The sequence below is a fragment of the Panicum virgatum genome, chromosome 3K (genome assembly GCF_016808335.1).
Source record: "Panicum virgatum strain AP13 chromosome 3K, P.virgatum_v5, whole genome shotgun sequence".
Classification (NCBI taxonomy): domain Eukaryota; kingdom Viridiplantae; phylum Streptophyta; class Magnoliopsida; order Poales; family Poaceae; genus Panicum; species Panicum virgatum.
In genome coordinates, this window is record NC_053138.1 from 45,660,715 (window position 1) to 45,682,763 (window position 22,049).

Here is a 22,049-nt window from a genome sequence, read left to right on the forward strand (position 1 = left end):
ATTGATATACCTCTTTTTTTTTGTACATGTGTGTGTGTTGGTGGGGGGGGTGGGGGGGGGAGGGGGCTGATCGTCTACTAAATCATCATTTAATTGTCGTCTGCTGAGGGTGTGAATGAAACTTAATATTTGCTTCTGCAACGAAATGAAATTAAGGCACCAACATCTAACCGAAATTTGATTATTGAGGTTGCTCTAATTTTTTTTGCAAGCAAGAGCACTCTCGCTACTATTGTGAAACTGTTGTATCTCTCTAAAAAAGTAGTAGAATTTTAATCTTTACAGTTTTTTTATTTTTTTGTATGTTTCATAATAATCTGTTAGAAATTAGAATGTTTTCTAAGGTCGTGAAAGTACTTTCCAAAGACATCCTATGCACATGATGCTTGTATTTCAAACTTATTTATTAATAAGGTACGGTCCAAGATTCAAAAAAATTTGGCTGGATCTCTCTAAAGCATCAATAAATCGTTAGTTCTAAGAAATATAATCGTACATGTAATTTTAGAAGGAATAGGACGTGACAAAAAAAATTCATAAATGCAATCATGCGCAACGTGTCTCCCATGTATCACTACGCTCCTCTGTTTCGCAACCTTATAGCAGAGGTTTAACTTGCACTTGCGTGCCCTGTCACTCCTTGGGTTAACTGAGGTTGTGCTCACTGGTCACTGCACTCATCGCACTAGGCTATACCATTTTGGCAAGCCTTCGGCTACGCCAAGAAAAGTAGCCCATGGCACACGGGTGCCGCGTCAGCATAGGCCATGCACTCACAGGGAACAGGGAATCACCAAAGGAAGATATCACCGAGAGAATGTAAACTGCAAAGCTATATAATTGGTCCTCACCATATGCGTGTGCCACCATACACAACAGTACGAGGGAAGTAGAGACTTTCAACAGAAGTGGACAACTGAAGAATCAGAATCCAGAAAGACAGCATTCTGAATGGCGAAAATATTATATCATTTATTCATGGTAAACTAGCTGTACAAAAACTAGATACAGCACAGTTCAAAGTACAGTTGTTGCGTATGCGTACAGAAAGCTTCAGTCGTCACAATTATTCCTTTACAGGCATAGTTGACATCGCAGTTTTGCCCATCGTGTCTGCTAGTTATGAGGTTGAACATCGGCACTAATAGAGCATCTATGTAGACACGGGATGGTCTTTCAAGAACCTAACCAGGAGATCATTCACCTTGTCTGGGAACTGCTCCTGAACAAAATGGCTTCCTTCAGGGATGTAGGCGATCTTCAGGTCTGGTACGAATTTCTCCATTATGCCGTCTTTCAAAACAGACTCGATCCCAGGGAATTTGTAGACATAATCCTTCTCCCCCATGACAACAAACACTGGGACTTGGAATTTTGGATCTTCAATTGCATTCGCCTTATGGAGAGACCTACCATATGAAGCATACACATAGATTCTGTCAAGAACCATGAAACCAATGTTAGTGAGTGCCAATTTGCTACAGTTACCTATATGGCATCTCCAGTGGATATCGGAAACCAGATTTCTCATAGAGTGAAGCATATACAGCGAGATCATCCTCAGTGAACCACTCAGGAAGAGGTGTTGACAAGTCTGCAAGGTCCATAATCTCTTGATCTTGTTTTGCTATTGGGATCTCGCTCCTAGAAAAGAGAATGTAGATGGTTCGCACAACTCTCTTGACATCATACCGGCCAAAGTCAGACTCCGCTCTTCCTTGTTCCTACAAATATAAGCTTCCCCTATCACTCTATGCTCAATTTGGCCATGGATTTATATATATATTTCAGATCAGAGAATAACCCGCCAGCGCAAAATGTAGAAGCCTTCTGGCAAGTTGGTGAAGGATGAGCTACCGTGAAGAAAGGGGATCCCCAAACACATAACACCACATGTGCGGCTAGGGTGATGAAGAGCAAAATAATAGGCTGGCCTGGCTCCGAAATCCTTCGCTACAAGGAAAGCCTGTCACAAGGTAAAGATTTTTTTTTCTCTGAGGAAAACATCACATGGCACAAACTAGAAGCATAGAAATAGTTTACAAGGAAGCTGATAATATACTTACGATCTTTTTGGTTAGAATGAGAAAATAATAATACATTTTAATTTCTGTATATATAGGTGTTGTGGTGATCAAATTGACCAGGAGCACAAGTCTGATTCCTGCTGGTGCCTACATCCCTGTATAAACACCAGTATGACAAATTGATGCAACCAAACTACGGACATAACAAAGACATGGAAGATAATAAAAATAAGCAACTCTGTAGAATAAAACTGATAAGAATGTTTTTTTTTCTAAAAATACACAGGATTCAAATTGAGTTGCTCAACTGTCCACCTTATTTGGGAGAAGTTTTGTATAAAACTGCAAAGAAGTTGGACTGAAAATTGTTTCCCCTTTGTTTTTTTTCTCCACATCTAAAACTACAATTGAAGTATGTTTGCCCAAATGATTCCTATCGTCACATAGCCCAACCCATGGTTGTGAAGGAATTCTTCATTCTGTCACTTTCCTATGGTAAACATATCCTTGGAATTGCAGAAATTTAACACAAATTTTCCATAAAGCCCTACTTTATCCACATTACAAATTTCTGAATTTTTCTTACAAATCATCCAAGGCTTGAGAAATCGATTTCAAATCCTTGAAAAAAAAAGTAGCCCTGACAGAAGTCAGAACATTCTTCCACGGTTGTACCCATCAAGTCCTGACTTTTGACGACTTGGTGTGGTGTTACTTTACTTATGTAGTATCTGCGGAGCTAACCGTACCCACTACCCACCTCACTGAACCAATATCTACCAAGAAAATTTTTCCCCAACCAAGACCAGACAATGCAATCCAAACAGTGACTCCCAAAAATCGGCAGCGCTACCTTGGGAATAGAAAGAGCATCCAGGATGGCGAGGAGATCCTCCACCAGGTCGTCGTACGACGCCGCCTCCGGCTCCGGCGGCTGGTCCGAGAGCCCGTACCCACGCCAGTCCAGCGCGACGGCGCGGTAGCCGGCGGCGGCCACGGCCAGCATCTGATGGCGCCACGAGTACCAAATCTCCGGGAAACCGTGCAGGAACAGCACCGTCCCCAGCTCCCCTGCAACAAAAGCGACATCAGAGTCAGAGTCGTCGGCTTGCTTTAAGCTTGAGCGCTGTTTCAGAAAAAAAAACAAAAAAATGTGTGTGTGTGTGTGTGTGGGGGGGGGGGGGGGGCAAATCTGGAGCTCGCCGGCGAGCAACAGAAACCTTTGCCTGCTTGGGCTACGTGGAGGTTGAGACCTCGGATGGGCAGATGGCTGTGCTCAAGCTCAACCTGCTGATCCCTGATCATGGCCATCTCTGCTTTGGTTCTTTGGAAGCGATTGCAACAGCAGAGTCGAGATTTGAGAGCTTTGATCTTCGGGGGTTGCGACTTCGCTGAGTGGATTGTGGACAGTAAGGATGCGGGGCCTACATGTAAGGCTTATGAGCGGCAGGATTCCATGTCCTGTTTTATTCCGTCATTTCTCTAATCATTGTGATTTGTCAAAAAAAAAATTTACTATGGGAAACAAAAAAAATTGAAAAATACAAAATATGTGAATTGGAAAATACAAAATATGCGAGGAGACCCGTCATGTTCTTTTATCCTGCCTCTACACACAAGTTTCAATCCATATCAAGAGGTGAAAAATCACCTTATAATATGAAAAGTCTAATTGGTTTGATTCCAAAATTTGTCTTTGGCAAAACTAGAGAAGGCCAAAATATTGGCAAAATTGTTTTTGCCAAAATCTTGGCAAGTACTTTGTGAGGTGGGCTACTCTTTTTTATTCTAATTAAATGAGTGTCAAAATTTATAGATGCCAAAACTTGGGCAAGGCAAATTTTAGAACCAAACCGATCACTCTAACTCACTAATAGCTGCCACACACAATACAAACAGAACTATGACAAACGAAGCTATTTAAGTATCTACGATGTAACGGAAAATGCCACATGAATTGACAATTAACCATCAGCCCACATGACGGAATGGGCCAGTTTGCAAGAGAACCTAGGCCCAATAACAATTCAAGGACACAAGTTTGTTGTTACATTAGGAGCCAGTGAGCCACCATTTCTCCCTCCATGCTTATAAACTAGTGTACAGCGCGCGCGATAGCGCGCGGGCACGTGAAAGATGTTTCACTTTGTGATCTTGCTTTAATTGTATCATTTGGTTTGATTTGTGTATTAAATAGTAATAAAAGATGTTAAGTGTTTGAGCAATATGAATGTGCAATTGAGAGATAGGAACATTTAATAGCAGATTATTTGCATTATGAATTAAAACATACGGGTGTTCAACTAAAGTAAGGAAACATCGAAATAGGATAGCTAATTTGCCAGTTCACTGATATGACGGCAGCTAAAATAACAAGTACTACTACAAAGCACAAATATTACAAATGTTCGGTTCAATAGAAATAACTAAAAGTGGGTCTAACACTACTTCAGCTAAACCTTGGTGGAGATGTCTTAATAATGAGCTGCAAGCCCGTCGAACGACCGTTATGGTGTGCCGTTGAACGCCTACAATTAGATGTCACATGGTAAACGCCTACAATTAGATGTCACATGGTAAACGTCTATTAGCATAGGAAGCATAGCTTTGTATAAGCTGCAATCTACATCAAATAAGTAGTTAGTTTAGTACCTGTGGTAGGCGGCAGTTTAAACGATGTCAAAGGCGTCTTTTAGTGTAGAGGAATAAAGCAATGAGGTAGTACTCAAATACGGTTAAAAGAGCCTGGATGCAGTGTGCCACTGTTAAGAGAAAAGAAGGTACCAGCTGCAATAGGAGAGTGTTGATTGCTTTGGACTTAATGGTTGGATGAGATTCAGGTAAGCTAAGAATAAAGGTAACTTTCCAGACAAATGATGCCATTGTAACACAGAGTTTCGTGTTTCTGATAGCTGTGAAACACCCAGTGTACGAACTTTGAATAAAAGAGCCGGCGGCGGAAGCAATTCATACCCTGTTTAATTGCTGTAGATGATGCAATGGCAAAAGGAGAGAGTTAGCGTCAATTTTGACAGCAATTGAAACAGAAATGTGAAAAGGAGCACACGTGGTCAACTTGGACGGCAGGGACAGTAAACAGCAGGTAGCAGTAGATGCAATGGCCAGATGATGGCAGGGGCGGCTAGGATGACTTGACCCGGGTTGTTTGGTTTGAGGGATTAAACTTTAGTCTATATCATATCAAAGAGAATGTTAGTATTTAAAAGTATTAAATAAAGATTAATTATAAAACTAATTGCAGAACCCTAAGACTAAACTATGAGACGAATCTAATGAGGTATATTAATCCATAATTAAAGAATGGTTACTGTAGCATCACTGTAGCGAATTATAGATTAATTAGGCTTATTAGATTCGTCTCGCGAATTAGCACTCAGCTGTCAAAAAATATTTATAAACAGATTTTATTTAATACTCCAAAATAGTAAGATTCTTTTTGATGTGATAGAGACTTAAAAAAAGTCAATTTGTTCCACAGAGAAATGTCGTGAAACACCACCATATCCTCCTCCAATAACTAACACTTGTGCGTCATCAAACAAATAGAGATTACCTCCAATAAATTTTGGAAGCTTGATACATGCATCTTTTGAAAAGCATGAATGCCTAAGTTCACCTGGTCAGTATCAATTTCTTTACAAACAATTCTTAAAATCTATGCAAACTGCACGGATATGACAGCAAAAGGGGTCCATATGGGATTTACCTTCTTGGGATCTTTGATGGAGCAAAGGGGGAAGTGGGTAATCATCTATTGGTATGGGCACTCATCCCTCTTGTTAGATATATGTCGAATTACTCTGATGTGCACTCTAACACCTCTCAGTAACCTGAATTACTTTATCCAAAAAAAAAAACTCGGCCGAGTGGGGAAAGACCGCCCCACCGGTATTAGCTTAAGAAGAAGCATCGGCTTCCCCGACCGAGAAAATCCCCGAACCCTGGCCCCGCCCTGACACTGGGAGACGTAACCCCTAGGAACTACCTGCCTGGGCCATGTAAGGGTCCTCAGTCCGACGTGGGTCGTCTCACAACCAGTGCTTTGGCACACGGGGCCAGCGAGGGGATTTTTTTATCCAGCACGAGCACCTCTTGCCGAATGGAGAGGACTACAATAGAGAATAGAGAAACAGATTAATCTCCCATTATGAGCAATGGAAGGGGACCAATTGCAGGCAGCTTGAGTTGAAGTTAAAAAATAATAATAATTACTTGGAAAACAATGACATTTTGATAGTCCAACTTCCCTTGGAACAGCACATTTTCCACCTTCAAAGACGAAGCCTCACCTATCATGGACACAAGAGAATCCCTGAGGAAAAGCAGCTAAACCACGCGCCTGACATGAGTTTTGCAGCAAGAGAATAAAAATGCATAGATACGATCTCAGTAGCAGCAGAACAAAAAAAAATATCTCTTGTGCCCAAATTAAGTTACCTTAGAGTACAAAATTAGTCTCCTTTGCCAAAAGGATAATCAGGTTTGTAAGGACATGAGGAATCTGATAGACGAATGGCGAACCCAAACGGACTCAGCGGAGCATAGGAGCAGCGCGGCACCGAACAAGCAGCAAGGCCACAGCAACGAGCACAGGTAACAGAGACGCACCAGGCCACATGGGGCTGATCTCGGAGAACCACCCGGGGATGACAACAGGAGATCCCTGCCTGCTGGCCGGTCCCGGCGGCCAGCTCGGCCGCACCCCGCCGCCACAGTCCTCCACGGTCTCCCGCACCTTCTTGGTCACCGCCTCGGCCTCCACCCCGCCGCCACCGCCCGCCCCCGACGCCCTGAGCGCGCTGCCGCCGGAGCCCGCCGCCGCCGCGCGCCTCTGCCTCGCCGCGCCTCCACGACCCGCCTCGCCATGGCGGCCGCTCGCCGCACCGCCCGCCGTGGCCATGGCCGTGCCCACCGAGCTCTGCCTGCCACGCCCGCGGAGCTCTGCCTGCCCGCCGAGCTCGGCCACGGGCGGTGGGGAGGGCCGCCGGAGAAGGATGAGCACGGGGAGGGCCGCCTCGCGGAGAAGAGGAAGGAGAGGGAGGAGGAAGGGGAGGGAGGAGCCGCCGCCACGAGGGACGCGGGCACCGCCATGGCCCCACCGCGAGGGACGCAGCCGCCGTGCGCCTAGGGCCCGGACGCGTACGCCACCATTAGGGACGCGGCTGCCGCTGCCCCACTGGCGCCCCGCTCGGCGCCGGAATGGCTAGGAGGCAGGGGCGCCATGGATGGCCTGGGAGGCCCAGCCACGCCGGCTGCTTGGCCACGCCACGCCACCGCGTCCGCCGGGCCTCGCCACCGCCGCCTGCCTGCGGGCCACGGCGGTGCTCGCCCGCCCAAGGCCGCGGCAGCGCGGAGCTCCCCGGCCTGCGTGCCGCATCGCCCCGGCCGCCCCGCCGTTGAGCCTTTTCTCACGCCTTCCACCCCCTTCTTTTCGTTCGCTCGCCGCCGCTTCGGTGCCCTGCACGCCTGCGGCCCCGCCCCGCCATGGCCGTCGCACGCGCAAGGGAGGGGGCGGCACTGCGCGGCGAGGCAGGAGGGAGGAGGATGGGGCGGAGCCTCTCCTTTTTTTTACCGGTTGCTGTAAAAAGTTGTGTGAACTCACGCTCACGTGTGCTGCGGCAATGTGAAATGTTGATGACAGGTTCCGCGTGTGGACAAAAAGCTGGGTGTGGTGAAGGGGGCACCGCGTAGGACCGAAGCAGCGCAGCACTGCAAACGCGGAGTGATAAGATCACCAACCGAAGCAGCGCAGCACTGCAAACGCGGAGTGATAAGATCATCAAACAAATTCAATCGGACGGTGAACTTTTTTCGGAGCGACGTGGACCTGCTGAGAGCGCGGGAAGCCTACGCGCTCTCACATATAGAAATATATACAAGAATAGGGTTGCCTCGATTCAAAAAAAAAAAGATAGTGTTGCCAACTTTCTCATCTCACCTTTCCTAATAGTGTCCAACCTCGGACAATTTGCAAGGATAGATCCCAATAGTTGATGTTAACGGTAGAGAGGAATCAGTCAATTCTTAAGAAAGAAAGAATGAATATATATTAGTGAGCTACAGTACATACAACTGTCCGAATATATTTGGGAGCTAAGAACCTAAAGGGCATGAGACCCATCACATGCATCCAGGCCTCGAGACAAGATAGCTTCCATAGCCAAGAGTAACTCAAGACCAACGGATCGTGGAGTACTGTTGGGGTAGCGTGATGGCCATGAAGGTGAATACACTACTAAAAAAACTTAACCGGGATTTTTAAAAAGACTCTCGAAGACGGGTATAATTTTAAACCACTACTACGTAACAGGACTTTGATCCCCACATTTATTCCGGCTGCCGTTGGACCCGGAACCAATAGAAATTTTTGTCCCGGGTCCAACGGCTAGCCTGACACACGGGAGTGCAAGGGCCTTTTGTCCCGGTTGGAGCCACCAACCAGGACTCTTTGGTCCCGGATGGTACCACCAACCCGGATCAAAGGGATCTCTACGACTTAGTACAAAAACTAGACATCTCATGTAGAATCACATGTGTTGTGTAGCTCGGATGGTAAGGAACTTGTGCTTGAGACAAGAGGTCTTGAGTTCAATTCCAGCCCACAATTAATGCCTGCAATTAACTGAGGTAGTTATGTTTTATTAATCGAGGCAGTTAAAAGAACTGTCTTGCAAAATCGACTAACAGAGGCGAGAGCCTTAAAATGTTCATCTCAAATGTTCATCTCAGTTATACATTAACTGAGACGGGTACGCTATAATGTCCGTCTCGGATAATACTGGCTCATATCGGAGCCCAAATAGCCTATTTCGGCCAGATATGTCGCTTGGAGTATATAAACATGAGTTAGTTACCTTGCTCATTCCTCTCCTTCTCCCAGCACCACCCCGAGCCGCCGCTCCTTCTTCACTCCTCCGTCTCCGCAGCAGCAGCAGAGGAGAGCGGCGCAGCTCCTTCCCGGCCTCCCTTCCTGGCGGCGCGGGGAGCGGCAGCGGCTTTGGCGGTCGGCGACGGACACAGCGGGCGCGGCCTCGCTCACTGGATCTAGCAGGGGCAAGCACGGCGGCAGGTCCGGCCGGCGGGGCCAAGCGTGGCGTCGACGTCCCCGGATCCGGCATGGACGAGGTGAGGCTGACGGCCTCCATATTGACGCCGACAGTGGGGCGATGCCGGTGGCATGCGAGCGCGGCGCCCTCCTCTCTCCTCCTCGCCCCGGCACCATCCGGAGGTGGAGGTAGCGGCGGCTAGGCTGGTCGATCCGGCGGCGGGCGCGGAAAGGCCGGCGGATCCGTGGCGGCGGGCTCGGGGGCGGAGCGGGCGCGGTTGAGGCCAACGGATCCGGCGGCGCCACGGGCGAGGCAAGGGCACGAACGCGTGCAAGGCCGATGGGCTCGCCAGGCTTGTGATGGGCTCAACGGACCTTCTTTTAAAAAAATTATTTTATTAACCGAGACGGGCAACAAATCGCCTCAAAAAATAGGCCATTTACAGTGATTTTACATCCGAGACGGTTGCAAAAAATGGCTCGATTAAGTGTTTTTGCCCACCTCAGTTAATTACTTTTTAGTAGTGATAGCTTTAGCAAATCGATAGTTGTAACGAGCCCAAAGAAGATTGAATGGGCATGCTTATAAGAAGATCTATGCCCAACAAATATTCAAGGATTGACAAATAGTCATCCATTAGAGTTGAAGAGAGACGTCACTACCTCACCCTCCCAACCTATGAATAGGAGGACAAGGCCTCTAACATGGAGAATGGATTTCTATACCCAAGAATATCTCCTCAGTTCATTCTTATCCATAGTTCAATGAACTGCAGCTACCTCAGTTCATCAAGAAAGATCCCAACAAGGGCTAAATAATATTTGTAAGCTTATGCCACTCTCTTTTTTTAATAAAAAGATTATCAGGCCAATTCACCCTCCTCATTGAGGAAGGATCGTACCAACAAAACGTTTAGGATTTTTGAGTTCTTGCTCCTACTTTAAAGTGAAATGGTGCTTTTCCTCCTATTTTTCCAAATGTACAATTTTGCCTCTGCTTTTGCACAAGGCACCGTTTACCTTGAAGTGAAATGGCGTTGTCACGTTGATCGCGTAGAGTGATATGAAAAAACATTGAATAGTGATCAAGATTTGTGCCTTGCCCTTGTGAAGAAATAAATCTGATTTGCGAAGAACCAAAATTTGACTGAGCAAGCTCTTTATGGGCTTCACAAATCACGTGCATCACCATCCTCGAAATTTAAAAGTAGTGCTCGCTGGTGCCTTTGCTTCTATATACAATAGTTTGTTTGATTGTTACCCATTGATTGCGTGCTGCCTGATGCAAACAAGGTATTGCTTTCTCTTGATGCAATCCGACCAAGGCATGATTGTTCCCATCAGTCGTAAATCCTACTGTCCGTGCATATATTCCTTACTTGAACATGGAGTAATTAACCTGATTGGCTGTTAGCTGCAACCCAAGTGATGTATATATACAGGGTCGGTCCACCGGCACACACGCCTTTGGCGACATGGCGGCTTCCAGCAACCAGCAGACTGCCGTGGAGGTTGAGTTCACTGCTGCACCTGCAACCATGAACCCCGAGCTTCTCATGGCGGCATGCCATGGCTGCGACACCAAGCTGACGAGCCTTCTCGACAGCGAGGAACAGGACACATCATCCGTCGTCGTCATCGTCGAAACCGACCAGGGGGCCACCGCGGCGGCGAGCTCTCAAGCTCGAGCACCGTCGTCGCTGCTCCTGCAGGGCGTCACCTCGGACGGGGACTCCGCGCTCCACGTGGTCGCAGCCGCCGGAGACGGCGGCGGGTACCTGAGGAGCGCCGAGGTGATATACGGCAAGGCCAGGCACCTCCTGGAGGCGCGCAACAAGGGGCGGGACACGCCCTTGCACCGCGCCGCCAGGGCGGGCAACGTCGAGATGCTCGCCCTCCTCGTCCGCCTCGCCGGAGAAGAGAGGGCGGCGCGGCGCTCCTGAGGGTGCAGAACGAGGCTGGGGAGACGGCCCTGCACGAGGCCATCCGCGCCGGCGACATGCGGCTGGTGGACGTGCTGATGGCGGCGGACCCGTTCCTGGCCCGTGTCCCGGACGGCAGCGCCAGCGCCGGCGCCTCGCCGCTGTACCTGGCAGTCGCGCTACGCCGGTATGCCATCGCCCGGGACCTGCACGAGAGGGACAGCCAGCTGTCCTACTCTGGACCGGCTGGTCAAAATGCCTTGCATGCCGCGGTTCTCCAAAGCAAAGGTACACATACACAACATTAGTAAACTTTAATGTCAGTTCCGTTAGATGTGGTTTGACAACCAAATTAGATGCATCTTCTCCAAACTGGTTTCAGTTGTGCAATGCAGCTGCGCATCTACGGCTGGAATGTAGTGTGGTGTGATCTATCCCATTATGAACTTTTAAATGTAGTTGGATAGGGAGGGAGAAAGGAGTAAATGTGAGAAGACAAAAATATGCAGGGCTATTTTTGCAAATATTTGACACCGTGGCGCCATATGGCATGCCACATCGGATTTAGACGCTTGTGTGGCGTGTTTGGGACTCAGATGAAACACTTAACAAAGTTTAGGACTCAGATGCAGAATTTGAGAGTTCAGGGACCCAACCAAAATTTCGGGACAAGTTTGAGGACCTATGGTGCAATTTACTTCTCTAGGGAACTTATTATTACAGTAGTGGATCTAACAAGGACCTGAAGTAAACAAATTTTGTGGGTTTTCAAATTCCAGTTTCAAGTATTGTGTAGATCTAGTCTACTGTTGAAATGGTGACTTGAACAAGAATTGCTCTTAAAAATTAAAATTGGATATATATCATGGAGCTAATCAAGAAACGAGTTCCAACTTTGAACCATATAGAAATAAATTTGAGATGCAGAATGACAAATTAAACCTGTAGTCCCTAGATCAGTTCTGTAATTAAGATATATACCCCGTAGATATAGGGGAGACTGGGAGAGGAATCCTTATCTTTTTTTTTTGAAAGGTTGAGAGGAATCCTTATCGCTTTGCTACTTTATGTGTATATAAATAATCCTAATAAGACTATTGTGGGCCACCTTTCAGAGATGACAGAATTGCTTTTGGAATGGAACAATCGACTCACTAAACAGGAAGATGAACATGGAAACACGCCGCTACACTTTGCTTTGTCATTAGAAAGTGAGAAACACGGTACGCTTCCCCTCTATGCTGTGCCAGTTAAAAAGGGAAAAGCTATTGCAACCCTTTTGAACATAACAGAACCACCATTGGAACTTACCAGACAACTACTGGAAGCAGATGAAAATTCAGCCTTTCAACCGGACAGAAATGGGTCGTTCCCTATACATATTGCAGCGTCTGCAGGTAGACTTTCAGCAGTCATCGTTTTGGTCACAATGTTCCCTGGATGTGCCGGGTTGCGTGACTCAGATGGAAGAACGTTTGTTCATGTTGCCGCCAAGAAGAAGAGATACAATATAGTTGCATATGCGTGCCAAACGCCGGCATTGTCAACAATTTTGAACAAGCAAGATATTGAAGGGAACACTGCTCTACACCTAGCTGTAGAGGTTGGGGATTGGTGGATTTTTGCTTGCCTGTTTGTCAACAAGCAGGTAGACTTGAATCTACCAAACAAAAAGAAGCATACTCCGCTAGAACTTTCTGTTAACACTATTCCCACAGGACTATACTGTCTCCTGGTAACCAATATTTCTCACATGTTTTCTAAAGTTTGAGAAATATTCAAGGAAACTAATATCTGTATCTCCTATCTGCAGAATTCACGAATTTTGATACAGGAAACACTAATAGCTGCCAATGCTGCTCGTGGTATTTTTCGACGGGATGCTGGCATGGATCAATTCAGACTCCAATCTGAAGAAGAGGATGAGGAAAAAGGGTCTGCGATATTATCAAACTCAACGCAATTCCTTAGCGTTGGGTTAGTATTAATTACTACGATGGCATTTGGTGCTACATTTGCATTGCCTGGGGGTTATATAGCTGATGACCACACTAATGGAGGAACACCAACTCTAGCTCGAGTAAAACAATTTCAAGGATTCATGATGGCGAACACATTAGCATTTTTCTGCTCCTCGTTAGCTGTCCTAAGCCTTGTGTTTGCTGGAACACCCACAGTTGAGTTGCCGATGCGCTACATGCACTACAATATATCCATATGGCTATCTCTGAATGCAGTAGGATCCTTGGCCATAGCCTTTGCAATAGCTGTTTACATCATGATTACTCCGGTTGCTGCCAAAACCTCTCTTGCAGTCATTGTGGTTATTCTTTCAATAGGAATCCTCCATTCTCCCTCAATAACTGAAAAATTTGCTGTACTTTTGTTAGTGCTATGTATCAGACCAGGAATACTGCCAGTATTAAGATCTAGTATCTCTAAGGTAATGTTACTCATGTGCTGGCCGCTCGTAGTAATATTTGGTTGGCAAGAATTTTCATCACGGTACCGGTGACTTGAGGCCTCAAAGTGATATTGTGTTACATGGACATAATTCTTGTTCACTATTGTAAGTTTTTTTCATCTTGTTTGAAGTAGACATGCATTTATATTTGAATTGGTAGTGGCCCAGAACAAGATCAAGGAGAGGACGAACGTGGTGGGACACCTAGACTTGAGATTTATATTTTCTCTCTCCAGATGACAATATCTTTCTGAAAAGCCAGATGACAATATCAAAGTTCACAGTTAACTAGAGCCGGCCTACATGGGTGGATTTACATACTGAAGAAATCACTGTTGGCTCAGAAGTCAGAACTGTCATCAGAGATGATTTTCTGAACCATATGTTTTTAAGGTTACAAAACCATATACAGTGAGGAATATCACATACAGATCGAGTTTCTATGACATATCAAGTATCACATTCACATATGAGACCTTCCATGTCGGCAGACCCAGACCCCAATCTTATCTTAAACAGAGTACGGATCATTTATCAGAAAAGGAAAAAAATATGAAAAGGCGAATTGTCAAGGAGAGAAAATAGAAAATCCACGGAAACATCTTTCAGGTCGTCCCAGTGGTTGTTCTCCAAATTTATTGAAATAACACAAAGGATAATCTTCTATTGAAAGATGGATAAATTTACTTCTGAATAATGGTACAAAGTTTACGTACCACCCTCGGAGCATACAGATAATGACCCCTTTTTTGTTGATATTATATGGAATTATTGACACTATATTATTGTGGCCTGATAGCTGTTCCTTTTCCATTCAGACTGTAACTTTATTTGGATTGGCCACGCCCTTGCTGCCAACTCATGCATGCTTACAGAGGAAGTCTATCATAAGCTGATTGACAAGTTCAGGAAATTGCTCTTGAACAAAATGGGATCCTTCTGGAATGTAAGTAATCTCATGGTCTGGGGCTATTTCTTTCAGCTTTTCACTTGAAATGTAGTCCTTTAGTGCTGGAAATTTGAGGATGTAGTCCTTCTGACCCATTATTACAAACATTGGCATTTCAAACCTTGGCTTAGCATATTCAGCTTTTGCAGGTTTGGTCCTATTAAGATATAAAAAGATGCTTGTTAATGACATCCTTAGTTTTATAGAAATTTGACATCTCAATAGAATCCTAAATAATGATATAATAGACATATATGTTTGGCATGCTTCCAACTATATACTTCTCACCTGTACGGAATTTGTAAGGCCGTGATGAAACCTGATTTTTCATACAGGTTAGTGTAAGCAGAGAGGTCTTCTTCCCCGAACCAATAAGGCATCGGTGTTGAGTCATCTACAAGGTCCATAATCTCTTGTCCTAGCTTGGCAACAGGAATTTCACTCCTCGAGAAGAGGATGTAGATTGTGCGCATGATCCTCCTCACATCAAACCGGCCAAAATCAGACTCTGCTCTTCCAGGCTCCTAATTAGGTAAAACAGCCACATAATAAATGTTTCAGATTTTAGATACAAAGAAGCCTAGGAATACAACGGCTTCATCAAAGGACTTGACCATAACGTAGTATCAGATGTTAGCGTGTCGTGCCGATGCTATGGAAGTCTCAGGAGCATCTACTAATTGTGCCATTTACTAGCAAAAATAGAGCACTACGAAAGAAAGCGGATCAGTTATTTACCCTCCATCTGTATTTGTAGAATCCCTCAGGAAGTCCACTAAGACTGAGGCTTTCCACGAGAGGAGGCACTCCAAAGGTCACAACTCCACATACACGGTCTGGGTGGCAGAGAGCAAGATCAAATGCTGGCTTGGCACCAAAATCCTTTGCAACAAGGAATACCTTTCAATCAAATATTGCATCATTGTCAGAACAGAGTGACTAGCTTGTGTTGAAGAATCAAGACTTAGGACACAATTACAAACTGCTCAATCAACTATATACATTAACGGTTCAGTAATAAACATCATCATATCTATCGAATTATCAGATAGGATCATAGGAATAACTTTACCCTTACTGTTAATTAAAAGTATGAATATAGTATTAAGGTATCTGCAATTAGCTTTGAGCTTATTCATTTTTCTTGCCTTATTGAAGCAATTCTCTTTTTTTTTAAGTATCTAATCACTGTATTGCATTCCTAAGTTAATAGGTTACTTCTAACACACCAAACTATATTCATTTGGCACAAATCTACTTATTATCTTTTAAGAAGTGGACCTAACCCTGTACTGTCTTTAGGAGAAGATGGTGTATCATTTTTTTGTCAAAATCATCAAGATGTACAGGAAGTTCAGTTTACAAGTTTGAAGAGGATATTGTTCATCATCTTTGTCAAAATCGTCAAGATATATAAGAATTGACAACTTAGTCTGCAAAAATTTATATGGTTCGAAACTTCTAATGCAGTCATGACAGAAAACTTTGTAGTATAAACGCACCTTAGAAATGGCCAGAGAATCAAGAATCGATAGGAGATCTTTGATCAAGCCCTCCCATGATGCTTGTGCTAAGTCAGAAGGTGGATTTGAGAGGCCATAGCCGGGGAGATCAGGAGCAATTGCACGGAACCCAGCTGCCGCTGCTGCAACCATTTGGTGCCTCCAGGAGTACCATACCTCAGGGAAGCCATGAATAAAGAGCAAGGTCCCAACTTCACCTGCAGAAGAACAGAAAAAAAGGTAAACAACGGCTGCTGTGGATTAGATGCCTACTGAATTTAGTGAGAGTGTAAAACCTTTTCCAAGATGAGCTATATGCAGCTTGAGCCCTCTGATGGGCAAGTAGGAGTGTTCTATCTCCTGATTCATCTTTCTTTTCCGATGTGCTGCCTTGGTTTGTGTAGATTAGTTACTTGACGAGGAAAATAGTGGAAGCATCTTTAGTAATTTAATGAAAGTCAACTACGGGTAGGTGGTTCGGTAGTATGCTAGATATACTTTATTCTGTACAATATTGCACCTGTTTAACTAAAATAATCTATGCGTCATTCCGGTAGGTGAGCCGTCCGATTGAAGGAAAAAAAATACTAGTATTGGACAAAAGATGATAGTCGTGCTCCTTATACTTTATGTGACAATTTTTTTTAATTACACAGTACAACTCAGACACTCACAACGCACGCACACTCACATCCCTATAAACACCCGTACACAAATCCTACTCTTATGAGCATCTTCGAAGACCGAGCTGGCAAATCCTCGAGATTGACAAAGTCACTACAGGTGCTTCGTTGTCGACGGGAACGTCGCCTACCATTAAATGCACACTGTCGTTAAATCCCAGAATATTCGCTCCGATGGGGAGTTGAACCCAGGACGTCATGTGCTACTGAGGCTCTTGTATCCGCTAGGCTACAGGCCTGACAAATTTACTCATTTAATTTTTCAGTTGTTCAATCTTGATGTTTACCAAATGTGCCGGCATAAATTCTGATAAGTCAGAACAATCTTCTGTGCAACAAAATAGTCATTTTCATTTGAAGTTTGACATGGTATAATACAACACAGATTAAACATTTTTAGACAAATTTACTCATTTCACATTCTCAATAAAAAGTTGATGCTCAAAATTTCAATAGCTCAACACTTCAACAGGTCAACTACCGCAGGAAGCATTACACTAACGTACCAATGACGAATATGTGATGTTCAAAGAAACTGACAAGAATGGATGGGGCAACTAGTGATGTTACGTTTGCTTATTAGAAACTAATTAAGGGATAAGGCGAACTGAGCATAGCCCGAGTTCCAGGCCTCGACTGGTAAGCGAAATGCCCATTGATAACGAGACGCTAGTGGTGATTTTATCAATCTCGAGGATCTGCCGGTCCAGTCTCTTAGAGATGCTCATAGGGGTAAGTCTGCATGCATGTATTTATAGGGGTGAGTGTGTGTGCGCTAATGAGCGTCTACGTTTGTACTGTGTTTCAAAAAATAATTAAAGATCTGCTTGGTTGAATTAATCTGAGCCACCGGATCCACATCCAAGGGGAGCGCAAGGGGGTGCGCAGGGGGAGTGGGAGGGGAAATTTGCAAAAGTGTGATTAGGGCAGGAGGTTAAGTGTAAAATTACTCAATCCCCTATGCCCCTTTGATGTGGATCCGGTCGCCCGAATTGAAGTTTGCACGGTTTGCACGAAGGTATTAGTTTGCATATGATATGTTCCCCACCTATTTTGCACAAAAAGACTAATTAGGGTTTGCGATATCACATTAACTTGCATTGAGAGATGTGCCTAGCTAGCTAGTATTGAATGCGACACTTGCGTTTTCTAGACTTCTCCAATTTATGAAAACAATTATGGTTTACCAATTGACTTCCACTTGCAAATTGATCAATTCGTTATTATTCCTACATTTCCACTTGCAAATTGATCAATTCGTTATTACTCCTATATAACAACCTAGCGTCCGCAGCTAAAAACTAGTAAACACGTACACACGCACCACAATCATCGGTCATCCCAATCTCCCATTAGCATCAGCAGGAATGGCATGCTCCTCGGCACCGCCCAAGTTCACGGTGCGCAAGCGACCGGCAGTGCTGGTGGCACCGGCGGCCCCAACTCCTCGTGAGCTGAAGCGGCTCTCGGTTTTTGATGAGCAAGACAGTATGAGGTTCCAAATCTCCAACCTCCATTTCTACCGGAGGGATGAGTCCAGGGGCGGCAAGGACCCCGTGCGGGTTATACAGGAGGCTCTCGCCAAAGCCCTTGTGCCCTACTACCCGTTCGCTGGACGGGGCTCCGAGAGCACGATGGATGGAAGCTCGCTGTCGACTACACCGGTGAGGCCGACGCTGATGTTGGCCTTGAGCACTTTGGTGATCCCCTACTGCCGCCCTTCCCGTGCATCGAGGAGCTAATCTTTGACGTCTCCTGATCTTCCGCCATCATCAACACTCCCCTTCTGCTCTTTCAGGTAACCTCTGAATGCTCATCTTTTCCTTCAACAGTAGTGAACCTGTGGAATAGATTTGTGAAATTCATAATATCGGCGTCGCGATTTGTCACAGCATGTAACTTCAGTGGAACTTATATCTGGCCATTATATGTCTTGGTGTGCAGCTGACTCGACTCACCTGTGGAGGATTCATCCTTGCGGTCCGAGTGAATCACACCATGGCTGATGCACTGGGGCTGATGCAGTTCTTGAGCGCCGTGGCAGAGCTTGCGCGAGGTGCGCAGACTCCATCGGTGCCACTGGTGTGGAAACGGGAGCAGCTGAGTGGGCGCAACCAGCAACAGTCGGCGCTGGGGCACGACAAGTTGCACGAGGTGCCAGGCAGTGACACTGACAGTGTCATGCTTCCGTTAGTAGAGTTATAACTCAGCACTCCGGCTCCACTACTTCTTCTTCGGGCCTCGAGAGATCGCTGCTATTCGAGCCCAGCTCCCACCGCACCTTCAGAAGCGTGCCACAAAGTTCCCACCGCACCTTCAGAAGCGTGCCACAAAGTTCGACACCATCGCGGGCTGGATTTGGAAGTTCCGCACGGTGGCGCTGGCCCCAAAACCCAACGAGGTGATGCTGCTGGTAGTGGTCGTCAACGCGCGCGGCCGCAACACCACCGCGGCCGGCATTCCCATCGGCTACTAAGGAAATGCGTTCGTGCGCCCCAGTCGCCATGTCAACTGCCGGGGAGCTTTGCACGAACCCACTGAGCTACGCTGTTGAGCTGGTGAAGAAGGCGAAAAACCAGGTCGATATGGAGTACATCCGATCAACGGCTGACCTTGGCCCCGTTTGGTTTTGATGGCCGGTAATGAATAGTAAACTTTGACCGCTTATTACGGTGTCAAACAAAGTTAGTTTACAAAATCAACTCCAGAACCCCCGCGCTAGTGACCCTGAAGAATCTAATGAGGCTTTTGACCGCGCGATTAGAGGATGGTTACTGTAGCATAACTGTAGTAAATCATCGATTAATTACCGTAATTAGATTCGTCGCGAAAAGTTGCACTCATCCCTAAAAAAGTTTTGCAAATAGATTTCATTTAGTGCTTCATGCATGCGAGATTCTTTTTTCGAAAAGTGTGCGTGCTAGAATCGTTGCCGATCCAAACAAGGCCCTTATCGTGCTGCGCAGGGGGAAACGTCGGCCCATCACCGCGGGCTTGTTTTCTCTGTCTGACGCAACCAGGGCCAGGTTTGACAACCTTGACTTTGGCTGGGGCAAGCCGGTGTATGGAGGTGCGGCAGAAGCCGTCGGCGTCCCGTCCATTCCCTGGGTGACGAGCTTCCTCTTAGCCTCCAAGAATGCCAACGGGGAGGATGCCATCCTCGCACCGATGTGCCTGCCTGGCCCTGCTATGGATAGGTTGGTGGAAGAGATGAGCAAGCTGCTGCGCCTAACAGCCGATGTGACCCTGCTGCACCAGCCTCACGTATTCCCTGTCAAGAGGTCAGCGCTATGAATATTCACCATGTGCTGACTATGACCAAAAAATGAAACTTCATCACGCATAGCAGCATGAAAATAGAGTCTAGTGGTATGCTTGTATGTTAATAGAACCCATTGGGGGACACGCACACATATATATAATACACACACAGAGAGACACGCACATACAAGCGACGGATCACAGCCTGGTGCAATATATCCAGTACACCGGGAAAAAAACATGTGTAACTGTTAGTACTTCTTGTAAGGTGTCATGGCTATCAGTATAACCTAGTGTGTGTACACTACTAGAAAAAGTCCCATTCATCCATGGCCATTAGTATCGGGCATGCTTTAGTCCGGTACAAACGTTGGCGCGGGGCAATATTAGTACCAGGCTCAAATTTGGAAGCCCCCAGAGCCATTTTAGTACCGGGCCAAGACACCGACCGGTACTAAATGTCGCATTTTAGTATCGGCCGGTGTTTTGGTCCGGTACTAAAATGGAGCGGCCATTTAGTACCGGGCCAAGGCACCGGCCGGTACTAAAATGCGACATTTAATACCGGTCGGTGGTTTTGGCCCGGTACTAAATAGGCCTCCACGGATACTTCAAAAGGAAAGCATCTCGCACATAGTCACATGTGATGCATAGGTAGGATGGTAAAGGAAGCTCCGCGTGAAGACTGAAGTTGTGGGTTCGATTCCTCAAAATTGCATGCATTTTTTTGTCTTTATTGTCTGTCTTTAGTACCGGTTGGTGCGACCGGTACTAAATGACCATCTATTTAGTACCGGCCGGCCAGTACCGGTTGAAACAACCGGTACAAAGGCATCCCCATGACCGGTACTAATAAGCTATTTTCTAACTGTGGTAAGTGCTTGGGATTTTCCGAGAGGAAAAAGTGTATGCAAGCTTGTTTGTGAAAATGGAGCAATTTTTGCTTTGAAAATCTCTGCTTTGCCATAGCCCGTTTATATAGGGAGAGTTTCTATGCTAGGGACTCTATAGGAGAAACCTCTGCGTTGAGTTGCTCTCATTAGCCTAGAGAGAGAGGCATCTGAGAGAGCCCTATGTTCGTAGAGAAGTGTTCCTTTCGGGTAGAACTGGCTGGGAAAATGATAGAACCTCACCTCAAATTATTGTGGCTAGGGTGTTGTTTCGGAAAGAATTAGCTGCTTCTGAAACAAACTCGCGACGCGTACGGTGAGTACCAAGGAAAGACACAATAACCAGCTACACGCACCGCGAATCCAATTTGGCACTCGCGCGCTACAGCGCTTCCTGGGGCGCGACGGTACAGCCGTGACGGAGTGTCTTCCCAGCTCACATGACTGCTACCACTTCGGTTAATGAAAAATGACTGCCTCAATTAATGTCAGACATTAACTGAGGCGGTTAAAAATCGTGTCCGCCTCCGAGACCATTTGTAAAGGTCGCGATCACTGTTATTAGGTTTTTTCCACTGCCTCACCTATCACCTATCATAAGTGTCTCACTGTCACACCTATCACTAAAGTAGAGATAAATATCTTATTAGTTTTTTTTAAAATACGGGCTTGTGGCACGTACATTTCCACTAGTTCTAAGAAACAATCGTCTACTCTTTTAGTGTTAGGTGAGACAGTGAGACACTTAAGATGACGTTAAATCTCTCATATTCTTTATAGGGATAAGATGCACGCATCTTTATTTATAATGGTGGGCCTGCATGTAGTATGTTTTTTCAAGAAAAGTCATATCTACTTCAGAAACACACCACACATCTTGGTCTTTTCCTATTCTCCATGTACTATCAAGTCCGTATTATCATACTCTTCCCTTTTGGGAATATTATGGTTAACAATCGAAATCAGAAAAGAATAAAATCTAGAAAAAGTTTAATTTACTCTCTTCAAGTATAGCCAAAATCCGAATAACCTAACCTACAAACTATAACTTGGTTCTATTTATACCTAAACTATGTCATTTAGTTCATTTTACCCTATAATACAATTTGTCTTTTTTATTTCTCCATATGCAAGTTGAATTTTAATTTCAAATGTTGGGAAGTAGTAAGGAACATCACAATGCATATTTAAAAATATTGTTATAATTTTTTCATCATTATTTTTCATATAATTGTGAACTCCAATGATCAATATATTATTAAATGGAAAAAGTCTAAATTACTAC

At 45.4% G+C, this 22,049-nt stretch overlaps 2 protein-coding genes and 2 pseudogenes across 2 annotated transcripts; 2 read left to right on the top strand and 2 right to left on the bottom strand.

The window, feature by feature from the left end:
• Positions 1-942: 942 nt before the first annotated feature.
• Positions 943-3,450, bottom strand: LOC120699334 (bifunctional epoxide hydrolase 2-like). The gene is made up of 5 exons (XM_039983295.1): positions 3,248-3,450; positions 2,881-3,098; positions 1,805-1,966; positions 1,489-1,724; positions 943-1,409 (listed from the first exon to the last, which is right to left on the bottom strand). The coding sequence occupies exons 1-5, from the start codon at positions 3,336-3,338 to the stop codon at positions 1,154-1,156; spliced, it is 963 nt and encodes a 320-aa protein (XP_039839229.1). The 5' UTR covers positions 3,339-3,450; the 3' UTR covers positions 943-1,153.
• Positions 3,451-9,353: 5,903 nt separating this feature from the next.
• On the top strand, positions 9,354-14,141 carry LOC120699335 (annotated as a pseudogene).
• LOC120699336 (AB hydrolase superfamily protein YfhM-like) lies at positions 14,141-16,367 on the bottom strand. The gene is made up of 5 exons (XM_039983297.1): positions 16,227-16,367; positions 15,931-16,148; positions 15,167-15,328; positions 14,717-14,952; positions 14,141-14,585 (listed from the first exon to the last, which is right to left on the bottom strand). Exons 1-5 carry the CDS (start codon positions 16,297-16,299, stop codon positions 14,339-14,341), a joined length of 936 nt encoding a protein of 311 aa, XP_039839231.1. The 5' UTR covers positions 16,300-16,367; the 3' UTR covers positions 14,141-14,338.
• A 1,613-nt stretch (positions 16,368-17,980) lies between these two features.
• Positions 17,981-19,246, top strand: LOC120700954 (annotated as a pseudogene).
• Positions 19,247-22,049: the final 2,803 nt, after the last annotated feature.

What these genes read in the sequence shown, in the direction of transcription:
- LOC120699334 (XM_039983295.1), bottom strand. Translation starts at nt 3,338, where the DNA reads ATGGCCATGATCAGGGATCAGCAGGTTGAGCTTGAGCACAGCCATCTG. An exon ending in CGTAGCCCAAGCAGGCAAAG is followed by an intron (nt 3,099 to 3,247) that starts GTTTCTGTTGCT and finishes CTTTTGTTGCAG; the next exon opens with GGGAGCTGGGGACGGTGCTG. An exon ending in ATGCTCTTTCTATTCCCAAG is followed by an intron (nt 1,967 to 2,880) that starts GTAGCGCTGCCG and finishes ACCTTGTGACAG; the next exon opens with GCTTTCCTTGTAGCGAAGGA.
- LOC120699336 (XM_039983297.1), bottom strand. Translation starts at nt 16,299, where the DNA reads ATGAATCAGGAGATAGAACACTCCTACTTGCCCATCAGAGGGCTCAAG. An exon ending in TATAGCTCATCTTGGAAAAG is followed by an intron (nt 16,149 to 16,226) that starts GTTTTACACTCT and finishes GTTCTTCTGCAG; the next exon opens with GTGAAGTTGGGACCTTGCTC. An exon ending in GCCTTACAAATTCCGTACAG is followed by an intron (nt 14,586 to 14,716) that starts GTGAGAAGTATA and finishes ATATCTTAATAG; the next exon opens with GACCAAACCTGCAAAAGCTG.